The sequence below is a fragment of the Symphalangus syndactylus genome, chromosome 3 (genome assembly GCF_028878055.3).
Source record: "Symphalangus syndactylus isolate Jambi chromosome 3, NHGRI_mSymSyn1-v2.1_pri, whole genome shotgun sequence".
NCBI classification, from domain to species: Eukaryota; Metazoa; Chordata; class Mammalia; order Primates; family Hylobatidae; genus Symphalangus; species Symphalangus syndactylus.
Window position 1 is genome coordinate 34828404 of NC_072425.2, and position 12532 is coordinate 34840935.

The window sequence follows — 12532 nt, forward strand, 5'->3', positions numbered from 1 at the left end:
TATTTAAGTTTATTTCATTTTAATTAATTATAATTTGAATAGCTCCATGTGACTAGTGATTACCATATTAGACAGCACACTATATAGATGGTCTTAGTCTCTTCATAAACAAGCAAACCAGAAAATAATTCCAAACAATGGGACCAGTGTGGATTCAGTCCATCAAGCTTTGCAAACCTATATAAGCCATGATGATATTTATAGTACAAAAACCTACTTTGGCAAAATTAAACTAAAAAAGCCATTACATGAAAAAAAAAAAAAGTTCTTGGATCAATAGAAGCAATCTCAGCATTCTGATGCAACTTTAGACCCCACATGCTAATCAATGAAATGAAAAGGTGACAACATTAAGGACAAGTAGGCTCACCACTACTGAGGGAGAGCCTCCCTTCCTCCCATTCACTAGGGCAGTCCGTGGACTCCTGAGAGGAGACTTCAGCCTATCTGGTCCAGTTTCAGTTTGATCAAGAAGAGATTCCAGATTAATGGCATTTAGGTTGCCAACATATGAAAAATGGTTCTATTTCATGACAATGCAGCAAAAACAAGGCCAGGCATTCCTACCAATTGCTCTGGCATTTGCTTAGGATGTATAGTTTCTGATTTTAAAGAAAAGTCCAGTAGAGCCAACACCGGTTGATTATCCAAACTGCAATGAAGGCATTGCTTATTCTAATTATAATCAGTTAGGCAAGGGACAGTGATGTTGGTGATATGGATTGGCTGTGTCCCCACCCAAATCTCATCTTGAATTGTAGCTCCCATAAACCCCTTGTGTAGCAGGAGGGACTCGTGGGAGGTAATTCAATGTGGGGGCGAGTTTTCCCATGCTGTTCTTGTGATAGTGAATAAGTCTCACCAGACCTGATGGTTTTATAAAGGGCAGTTCCCCTGCACACACTGTCTTGCCTGCTGCCATGGAAGACGTGCCTTTGATCTTCCTTCACCTTCCGCCATGATTGTGAGGCCTCCCCAGCCATGTGGAACTGTGAATCCATTAAACCTCCTTTTCTTTATAAATTACCCAGTCTTGGTTATTTCTTCATAGCAGTATGAAAATGGACAAATACAGTTGGCAACTCCAGAGAAGCAAGGAGATGCAGTTACAGGCAGAGGTGGGAGCCCAGACATAAGCAGATTCTCGGTAGATGGGAGATCAGGGGGTCCATCTCAACCTGCTTCTCCGCACCTTTGCCAAATGAATGGACCACGCAGAGCTTCAACATATCTTCCTCTGGGAAGCCTCCTCTTTTCCTCCTCATTCATGTTTGCTGAATGAATGATGCATTGTTAAGCACATAAGCCATATGTGTTTTGCATAATGTGTTTTGTATATAAGCATATCATGGTCACTCACTCAATATCCACAGATATCTAAGAATAACAAATTAGTAGGAGGAAAGCATGCTTCCAAATCTGCTATAGTTAAATAGAGAAATTTTCTAATAGTCTAATGTGTGGTAGCATGGAATTGAAAAACAGCACTGGACTGCACGTGGAAGTCCTGGGCTCTATTTCCAGTTTTGTCCTTTGTTGTTCATCTTTTATCTCACATTTCTTATCTATAACATGGAGAACACAGCTACCCCACTTCACAGGCTTTCTCAGAAGGCACTGTGGACTCTGAAGTCCAGGCAGGTCTACTTTAAATCCTCATGACCTTGGAAAAGTCACTTACCCCTGCTCTTCAGTATTGCCATGTAAAATGGGGATCATAAAAACTAGAGCATAAAGTTAGACAGATAAATCAATGAGGCAATGTATGTAAAGTATAGTTCCCAGTGCATAGTAAGCTCTCAAACTATGATGGAATAATTATTTCTATCATCATGTGAAAGGGATTTATAAATTATGAAGTGGCATACAAATAGGACATTTTATAAAGAACTCTACACTGTGTAAAAGGATCATCTCTTTGCGTTTCAGATTGCAGATACAAACAGAAAGGTTTACGTCAAAGCTAAAAATAAATCTAAAGTTCCAAAAACTATGGTCCCGATCCTCTTGGAATGTTCTTTGTCTTGTTATTTAAACCCTATTTTAATTCTCAAACAACTTGAGCAAATTGAGTTTGCTCTCCTTTTTAGGAACTCTTGTTACAAGCCATCTATCGATCCAATTTACACGTATTTATTAGTTTCCTACCAAGTATAAGGCACAGTGCTTTGTGTTGAGGATAGCATAGTCCCTTTCCCTCATGGAGCTTAGTGACGAAAAGTGTAATGGGCAGAAAAATAATATTCATAATTATGGAAACATTTAGCATAGCTTGGGTTTGGACATCTACTTGTCAAGAGCGCAAATAATTCACTTATACCAACAATGAGCTCTCTTTTCTTAATTCATTCCCCTAGTTCGTATGCCCACTTACCATGGTCATACGATCACTTACCATGGCCATACAATAAATTTCTAGTGAAATCTAAAGCCTCTAGTAATGGCACAGACAAGAAAATAAACATCATTACTGAAATACTGGCAACCTTGATATAAAGCTGTCTTTGGGTTCATAAGGCTTATGACCCAAGGCTGCCTGGGAGTAAAGCCGCCTCACAACTGGTCTTCAGAAGATTCAAAAACCAAGATATTTGAATGAGCATCTGTTCTGTAATTAATTCAGACGTGTGTGTGTGTGTATGTGCATGGTGTGTGTGTGTGTGTGTGTGTGTGAATCTCTAGAAAATTTAGAGCTTTTATTACTTGTTTATTACTGCATATTAACTTTATTTTCTAAAGTTCATTCCTTTATTTTCTGGGCAAAAAGGCACATGTCTCTGGGGCTCTAATAATAGTCATACTCACGTCCTAAGTACTATGTTACTGTTTGAATCCTCATTACTAGTCTATGAAATTTATGCTGTTATTACTCCAATTTTTTATAAGAAGAACCTGAAGCACAGGGAGGTTAAGTAACTTGCCCAGAATTACCCAGTTAGCAGAAGGCAAAACCAAGATTTGAACTCCGCACTCTGAGTGCAGAGTTGATGCTTGAGGCCACCAGACTATATGGCTGCCCAATAGCTGTAAGGAGTCCAGAAGGAGACACATCAGAGAAGAGCAATCAACACTCCTCATGGAAATGGAAAAGGGAAAACAAAAAAAGGATCTGATTTCAAGTTTTATTGTGGCTGGGTGCAGTGGCTCAAGCCTGTAATTGCAGCACTTTGGGAGGCCAAGGCGGGTAGATTGCTTGAGACTAGGAGTTCGAGACCAGCCTGGCCAACATGGTGAAAACCTGTCTCTACTAAAAATACAAAAATTAGCTGGGCATGGTGGCTGGCACCTGGAGTCCCAGCTACTTAGGAGGTTGAGGCATGAGACTCGCTTGAGCATGGGAGGCGGAGGCTGCAGTGAGCTGAGATCGCACCACTGTACTTCAGCCTGGGCGACAGAGTAAGACTGTGTCTCAAAAAAAAAAAAAAAAAAAAAAAAGTAAACTAAATAAATCAGTAAATAAAGGTTTATTGTTTTCACAAATTCACATTCAGGTCTGGTGGGGAATGAAAAACAATTATCTCTCAACAACCCTTTAATATTAATTTTTCTCTCTAATGTTTAGGGAATTCAAGTGAATTGCTTAACTTTGAATAGCAATCAATATAGAAAATTTTAATTTGGACATATGAAACAAAAGACAGATATGTTTAATATCACCCTATTCATATTAATATTTATATTTCATCTTCCAATCTGCTTTTAAATTGAAGACAGAGTGGGTCCAACTCTATCTTCCTTGGATATATTTGACCAGATTTTCATTGTTTTAAATGGACTCAAAGGGGAGACGGGCTTAGTCCTAATTCTCAAACTGCCATCCTCCAGACGAGAACCACAATTAGACATTAAAGAAGGCACAGAATGATATTCTCAGTGTTCATTTGATATCTTATGAAAGAAAATTACTGATAATCAGCAGGTCAGCTCTATATTTAAATATAATTCTTTGACTAAATAGAGAGACCAAAAAACTTATTACGCTACAGGTTAATGCAACCAACTTGAAAAATAATTTACAATATCTAGTCAATGTTAGGATGTATCAGGCTAGTAGCCAGTGCTTCTACTCCTAGATATAGATAGAGGTTCTTCCATAGGTACATAAAGAGACATGTATAATAACATTCATGAAAGTATTATTTCTAACGGTAAGAAAAACTGGAAATAGTCTACATTTCCATAATAGAAGATTGAATAAATAGTGATATATTCATTCAATGGAATACCATACAGTAGTTATAAAGAATGAACCAGAGCCACAATGATCAACAAGGACACATCTAAAAACAATGCAGACAGAACAAAGTCAGGAGCAGAAGATACTGCAAAATGATTTACCATTTATAGAATGTCTTTAAACATGCAAAAATAAGGTGTTATTTATGTATATACACATTTGTAGTATAAGTATAAAACCATGCATGGAAATGACGAGCAGCAAGCTCAAAAATAGTTACCTCTGCGAGATTGTAGGGGAGGAGGGAACTGGGAGAAGTAACAAGAGGGCTTAAATTGTATTTGCAATACTAATTTCTTTTAAAACTATTAAATATCATGAAATGATAAGAATGGACAAAGCTGGGCAGGTGAGTTTTATTATTTTATTATCTTATATTATTCTGAATGCCAGTTCTATGATATCAGGAACTTGTTTTGTTGACTGCTGTATTCTTGGAACCTAGAACAATGCCTGACACATAGCAGAGCCTCAAAAATTCTTAAATGAATGAATGAATGATTCTCTCTACCATTCTGTATATTTGAAATAATTCTTTTAAAATCAAAATAAAATACAGAAATAAAAATATGAAAAATATTGTGCTTTCTCAGCAAAAAGAAAAAATGGACAAAATAGAAAAAAAATTAAAAGAGAAAAATATTATGCCTTCTCATAGCACACATATTTATAGCACATATATTTGTGAAATCTGTGTAAAAGGAAAGAAGACTTTTGGGGACCAAGAACAGTGGCTCACACCTGTAACCTCAATGCTTTGGGAGGCTGAGGCAGGAGGATAACTTGAGGCCAGGGGTTTGAGACCAGCCTGGGCAACATAGCAAGACCCCCGTCCCTACAAAAAAAATATAAAAAAATAAATTAGCTGGGCATGGTGGCACACACCTGTAGTTCCAGCTCTTTGGGAGGCTGAGATAGGAGGATCGCTTGAGCCCACGAGGTTAAGGCTACAGTGAGCTATGATTGCACCACTGTACACCACCCTGGGCGACAGAGTAAGACTTTGTCTCTTAAACAAGGAGGCTTTTGGAGAAATCAAGGCTTAGAGTTTCTAAAATAAAAATACACGTTTAAAGATTGGAGGGAGGGAGGTCTGGGTGGTTTATGTTTGATAAATCTATAGATTAGGATGGTTCATCTTAAATCTATAGAATGGAGCTTTCTAGCTTTATGTTAAGGTAAACAAAGAATGGGTGAAAATCAATAGCTCAATCTGCATGAGCTACACTGTTTTCCAACCAGGCCAAGTATACTTGCTATTCATGCCTAAAGAAACTTTAAAAACCAAAATAGCCCATCACTTGTGTCCTCTGGTCCAAACGTCTTCAAGATCCGTGAGCAGGCAAGGTCTTCCCCAGTACCCTCCCACTCGCCCCCACAGCACAGCACAGCAAACCACACCACTGTGTATCACTGTTGCATGGACTCCAACATTTTGAGGCAGTCCCATAATCCAGAAAAGGCACAAAAAAATACATATGGAGACAAGTCATTTTTCTTGCCATTTTCATTTAACTCATCAGGAAATGGCAAACCACAACAGCATGCACCTGGATCATGCATTCAGTAAGACCAAGACAAACAAATTGAAAAGTACCTCGGAAGTCACCTTGCAAGACAGTAACTTAGAAGTGTACTGGCAGAGAGGGAAAAGACCAGGGTTAGTACATGGCAGCGACACACTTACAGAACACCCTCTAGCCAGGAACAGGCACCACACCAGAAGAGGATGGGAGGGGAAGTAATACCAGGAGGCCATTCTACACCCATGCCAAAACTTTCTCCATCTGATATTAGTTTATTTATAAGTCTATTCTTTGCAGCAACTAGATACCCCATTGTTCACTAATAGAAATATCAGATAAGCCGTACTTTGTTAATTCAAAACGTTGCTTTCAGCTTCTGTACTTTGAATTAACAAGATTACTTCCCCTCTGTATACAATCAGCTGCCCACAAGCAAGGTCGTTGGGGGCCATTTTGGATTTGCTAGAATCTGTAGCCAAATACCCTTTTCTCTTCCCGTAGGATTCTCTGAACCCCAAAGCCGTCTTGTAACCTGTTGTTCCATTAAAAGAAGATCCTAATCACAGCAGTTGGTTTGTGGAGGCAGATTCTCTGAAACCAGCCTAAGGGTAGTCTTGCCTAGGGAGACCACACAGCCTCCCTCGTCAGAACCCCGGGGGCCTGGGTAAGTTCCTGAGAGTGGGATCATCCGTTGATAGCAATTTCGGGTGATTATATAGGATTATTAGTATGAGCACTTAGGAACTGAAATGATCCTTTAGTTCCTATAGGGGACTAAAAGTCTTACTCAAAGTACAGAAAAAAATGGCCTGACTATGGAAAATGAGATAGCAGGACCAATTTGGGACATCCCTCTCCAGAATTATGGTAATGAGCATACATTACACTGCTTGGGGCATTTAAAGCATTTATCAGTTTGGGGCATTGATAGCCATAGCCTAGTTAGGTGGGATCACACATCTGTGCTTGCTGACTGCTTCTTATATGTAGCACTTAGGAATTATAGTTCTGTCGTGATTGGGCTAATGGCTGGGAGCTGAGAAGTCCGGAGCTCTTCTCTCTCCTTTGCATCTTCACTAGGGTAAAAGTGAGAACCTAAGAGAGAGTTAGGGAAGCACAAGGCATCACTGAGCTTCCTGTAGCTTCCTGTAGCTTCCTTCACACACTGAGCGAGAGTATGGCCACAACTCTCACTGCATGTCCTGGTCTGGAAGGGTAATGTGTGCCAGGAACTCTCAGCTTTGATGTAGCCCAGGAAAACCGACAAGGTCTTCTCTTGTTCTAAGATGAGACAGAGTGGTGGGATGACCTCTCAGTAATGAAGTCATGGGATGAGAAAGAGAGAGAGAGCACGCAGGAAAACCCCACTGAGAGCAGATCCTGTGCTAGAAGTAAAGATGGGGCTGAACATCCAGGAGGCTGTGATTTGGACTCTGGTCAGCATCCCTCCAACTGAGAAAGGCAAAGCAAACCCTCGAGATTTTTATGAGCATCATTGACTCAATGACCCATCATCTTCACTTTCTGAGGCTCAGGTCAGGTTAGGGAAACAATTGGCTGGAAAAATACTGTTTGCCTAACTACAGTCATGTCACTCAGGATGGACTAATGAATCAGAGTTTCCCAGATGAGTTCTTCCTGCCTGAAGGAAAAACATCCAAATAGCCCATCATTTGTGCCCACTGATCCAAATGTCTTCCAGATCCATGAGTGGGCAACCCCACCTTGGAGGCAGTCCCTTTGCAAGGCATCAAGAAGCCCTTTAGGAAACTCGTATTCACTAGTCCATTATGAATTGCATGACTGAGCAGAAATGGTATGAGACCCAGAGAAGGAGACATTTCCACATAAGAGAACATTTCCAGATAAGAGAAACCCACAATATGAATAGGATTGCTGCATCTGGGTGTGTGGTGCGTGCACTGCACAAAAGCGTCAGACTAAAGGGATGAATGGTAGGGTACTAAAGCCCAGTCCTCTACTCTACCCCGCAAATGTGTGGCTGGCGCAGGGCTGCATCTTCATAGAGGAACAAGGGTGGTTTTTTCCTAATTCACACAAAGGCCTTGCATAGGTTGGTAAACAGCCTCGGGTAAGTGGGTAGGGGTGGGGATAGTAATCCTCCTGCCTCCAGAATTAGCCAAGAGGTCCATTAATAAGTGAGGCTGAGGCAGGAGAATGGCATGAACCCGGGAGGCGGAGCTTGCAGTGAGCCGAGATCGCGCCATTGCACTCCCGCCTGGGAGACAGAGCAAGACTCTGTCTCAAAAAAAAAAAAAAAAAGTGAGGCTGGAGACACTCATTGGTGACTCCAACATACAGGACAAGGAAATCAGCCCAGGTGGGTGAAGACTGTGGCAACTAAAGGGAGTACTTTGCTCAAGTTCTGAGCTAGTAACAAATATGACCGGTTGGGGATAACCTTTGGATAACACCACTCCCTGGCTCCCATAAGCCAGGGGCCTCTCTGCATATGACTTTTTATAAAGTGGAAAACTGGAGAGAGCAGGGCCCTGAGCTGAGTCCCTGTGGACAGGACCCCAGAGGCCGCCACAACTCTGATGGGGGCTCGGGGGACACTGAACTTGTTTTGATGGCAAAGATCAGTTTTTCTCACTCAGCAAAACTTCAGCCATAGCTACATTCTATCTTTCTCCTTCTGTCTTTCACTCTCCTCAATATCATTGTGTCTAACACGTCACACTTTATACACATTCCAATGATCAGCACCTGTCTTGTTTTTAACTCTGCCTTCTCCTTAGAAAGAATAAAAAATAAGAATTATTTTTGCTCAATTCACAAACAACTGTTACTTTCGATGGGCAAACACACGGTTGTGTTCTAATGGCGTGACAGGCATTGATTCTCAGGTGTGGTTTATCATCTCCAAAACGGCATGCCAAAATGCTGCCAAGTGGCTTACTGGAAAAAATATTGGCAAATGGAGGTGCCAGGGGTGATGCTGCATAACATGGGGAGATGCTGGGTGTGTAGGTGTGAGCCATTGAGGTGCTTAGAGGGTGGAGTGTCTAAGAAGCCATGTTTCTCTGTGAGAATAGTGTATGTAAATGGAGGCTAGAGACCAGAATGACTTTACCTTTAAGAGAATTAACTTTCTGCTTCTACGGACAGGTAAGCCAGTTACACAACTCAACCCCCCAGCAATCCATCTGCTCTCTATTACTATCCTTCTGGTATTAAAGAAAAAGAAAAAATGGAAAAGGGGCCACAGATTGGTTAGGAAAAAAATGAATCTTTGTTCATCCCTACAGGTAAACTTCAACACATTCACCAGTGATCGACATAGATACAGGAGAAAAGTTCCCCTGAATTGGAAGGGCTAGGAGAGGGCTCTCACTTGAAGCCTGACTGATGATCATATCTTTGCTTTAGAAGCAATCTGAATTTGTTGTTTTAGATTTGGGTCTCTTAAATGAGCATACAGTGGATTGGTAGATTTTGTCCTGATCCTAAGAATTTTCAACAACAGCAAACTTGGTTCTGTCGTAATAGCAATAACAGTGCAAAACATTTGGCTTTGAATCCAAGATCCAGGGATATTAACAGCTTAATTCGTTAGGTCTCTTTCTTTTTCAAAATGTTTATTTACTGGAAAATATAGAGACAGGAGGCTGCCTCTTTGCTTTGTAAGTGAAGGGCAACCAGCATATTAAAACGCTGATTCCAAGCAGCTTCATTCATGCAAAGGAAAAACTCAACCTGGGTGGCACTTGTTAGGTGGCTGCCAGAGTGTCAGCGTGTGTGCGAAAGAGCTTCCAGCCCTCTGCCTTTATGAAATGAGTGAGAACTGCCTCTACCCTTCTGTATGGAGTATTTTTCCCTATCATCTGCAGTCCAACACAAAAGACATACACAAGTGACAAGTAGAGTGTGCTCAGCAAACACTCGCGTGGGTCACATGCTAAGTGGTTCTACTTGTTCTTCCCCATCCACATCAGAGTGTGGGGCATCCACTTGGCTAAATTCTACCAAAGCTGCTGATGTATAGAGCAGTCACCGGGAGAAAAGAAACCAGACACCTAGAACACCAAGCTTCAAAATGATTTAACCTCCAGAAAATTCTTAAGGCAAACTTTATCCTTTGAAGTGGGGCTTCAGAGAAGGGCTGGTGAAAGTGACTGAGTAGCCAGGGAAAAATCCTACAGGCTCACGAAAGGAGCTGCTGGCTCCCCTACAGTGAAGTTCGGCAGTGGAAATGTCTGCAGCAGCTACCCAGGGCCAGGCGTAATCTCACTGTCTAATACAGCGAACAGCCCAGTAGAATAGCTGCAGCTTAATACAGCAGCTGAGCCAGCGCTCCACACAGTTCAGGTGTAAACGCAAGGGAAAGCCTGGGAGATGCCAAGTGAGAAGCCAGGCTGCCAGATATCCATTTGCTTTCTTCCTTTCCTTACCGCCATATATTTTGAAAGCAACTTTCAGTATCTGGGCTTCAACTCCAGAAATCCTTTAACTTAGCCAGCTAGGATATAAAAGGCAATAAAGCAGCAGGGAATTCTTACTGTGAACTTCATAGCATTCAAGTTTAAGGTGACCAGATGGTTTATTACCCAAACTGGGACACTTTCAAGAGGAAAACGCAGGCTGGGTGCAGTGGCTCATGCCTGTAATCCCAGCACTTTAGGAGGCTGGGGTGGGAGTATCCCTTGAGCTCAGGAGTTGAAGAACAGTCTGAGCAACATAATGAGACCTCCTTTCTACAAAAAAGTTAAAAAATAAGCCAGGTGTGGTGGCATACGCCTGTGGTCCCAGCTATCCAGGAGGCTGAGGCGGGAGGATTGCCTGAACCCAGGAGGCCGAGGATGCAATGAGCCATGATTACATCAATGCATTCCAGCCTGGGTGACAGAGACAGACCCTGTCTCAACAACAACAACAACAACAACAACAACAAAAGAGCGAAAGGGGATATTAATAATCACAACACCACAACAGGCATAAGTCAGGACTGTCTCAGATAAACTCGGTAGGATCCTCAACCAACCCAAGCTATTTGTGACTTAAGTGCAGTCAGGGGAGGAGGTGATGACTTCAATATGTGCTAAGAGACTGGTGCCAGAAGACCCACAGGAGGTTGGCATGAATGCTGAGGCTGATCTCCAGGCTCCTGGGACTGTGTAGAGCAACAGTTCCTATGTCTCTAACCGGAGAAAGAAACCACAGAGCAGATGACTTCCTTCACAGTTAATTTGAACGTTATGTGCAAAGTTCCGAGGGCTTGGGGGTAGCAGAGTAGCCATGTGGTTTTCAACTGTCATTTTAACTGGCTCTTTGCTGTCAAGCTATGCACATGGGCTTGTTAACAGCCCCAAAAACACTCAGTCTTTTAAGCACTGTGTAACATTGCTAGGGATTGCCTAGAGGGTCGGCTTTGAAGGAACAGCATCTTCATCCTTCTCTAGAGAAATAAAATCTCTAACGGGCAATGGTAGAAATCAGCTCCCAGGTGCTTAGGGATGATTTCAGGGCACTTGCAACCTTCTCCCTGCGTGGCCCTTGCATGCTGCCTTTCTACACACCAAACATCTTACGCACTAGCCTTGCCGGTCGACTCCAGCTATACTTGGCAGCAAAGGACAAGCTCCCTGCATGATCAACATTTTTTTTTTTTTTTTTTTTTTGAAATAGGCAAAAACCCAAACCCAGTTCCAGGCATGTGAAACCACATATTTGAAAACTGATATTGGAACCCTAATGCTGACCAGACAACCACATACACATTTGCGCCTGAACTGGAATGCCACACGCCACACCGATGGCCGCGCTCAGAGAAGTGAAAGAAGAAAGGAGGAAAAACTTACACTACTATCATCCATTCTCTCGCGCCTTTTAGATTTGTGTGTCTCATAGTCTTCCATGAGGGTCTGCATCAGATTCTTGGGCCGCTGGGTTCCGGCAGCCTCTTCAGGGGCTAAGTCAGGCTGCAAGCTGGGGCCTTCGGTGGTGGGGGATGGAGGAGGTTTGACTTTCTCTATTTTCCCTGAAACAACACGAAGAGAATACCCTTTCTAAGCTTGTCTGCTCATGACTGCTTTTAGAAAGAAAACTGGCAAATAAAAGAGCAACAACCTCTGACACAGAGAGTGGTACCAGAATGATGGTTAAGTGTAGGCCATTTTATTATATTACAGGGATCAAAGCACTTAAGGTTAATGCACAAACCCATCCAAAGATCTCAAGGACACCAAGTTCCAAAAAGTCAGTTAGATCAAACAGGCCCGGCACGCACTTTGCAAATATATGTGGGACAGACCGACAGTGGCTCCAGTTGTTTTGAGACGTGTATTCTATCATAGATCATAGAATTAGACTGTCAGAGGTGGTGGTGCCTTGGAGACTCACGGACCCACTTCTTACCAGATGAAAGAGCTTGAGGCTCTGCCAAGGGAAGGCTGTACTCAAGCCATAGGGAGCCAGTGATGGTACCCAGGCCTCCTGCTTTCCTCACCAGGCTCTATCCTCTATAGCAGAGGAAGCCAATTGTCTGCTGACCTGCCCGGGCTTTTTGTGTGGACAGCCCAGTGTTATAAAACCTTTGAATAAGGATGAAGTTTGTTCTTCTCAGTTCGCCCTGGTCTTACACTGGCCAGCTTCATTCATTTACCTCACCTGCTGGGGTCCTGAAACATTGGAGTTTGAGGCCCCCCAGACCTTAAGAAGTGTACATCAACAGAGGCAGTGGAAAAGGTGCACACCAGCCTTGGGAATGAGGAGATTTTAGCTCTTGCAATGTCCTCCAAGAATCCTC

At 42.3% G+C, this 12532-nt stretch overlaps 1 protein-coding gene across 5 annotated transcripts in view; it reads right to left on the bottom strand.

Moving 5' to 3' along the window:
• Positions 1–12532, bottom strand: part of PALM2AKAP2 (PALM2 and AKAP2 fusion) — a 529571-nt gene that overhangs the window by 4586 nt on the left and 512453 nt on the right. For all 5 annotated transcript variants that reach the window (XM_055271528.2, XM_055271531.2, XM_055271532.2 and 2 more), the window contains one exon: positions 11586–11764. In XM_055271528.2, the coding sequence (XP_055127503.1) occupies positions 11586–11764 (179 nt within the window). The remainder of the gene's footprint in view (positions 1–11585; positions 11765–12532) is intronic.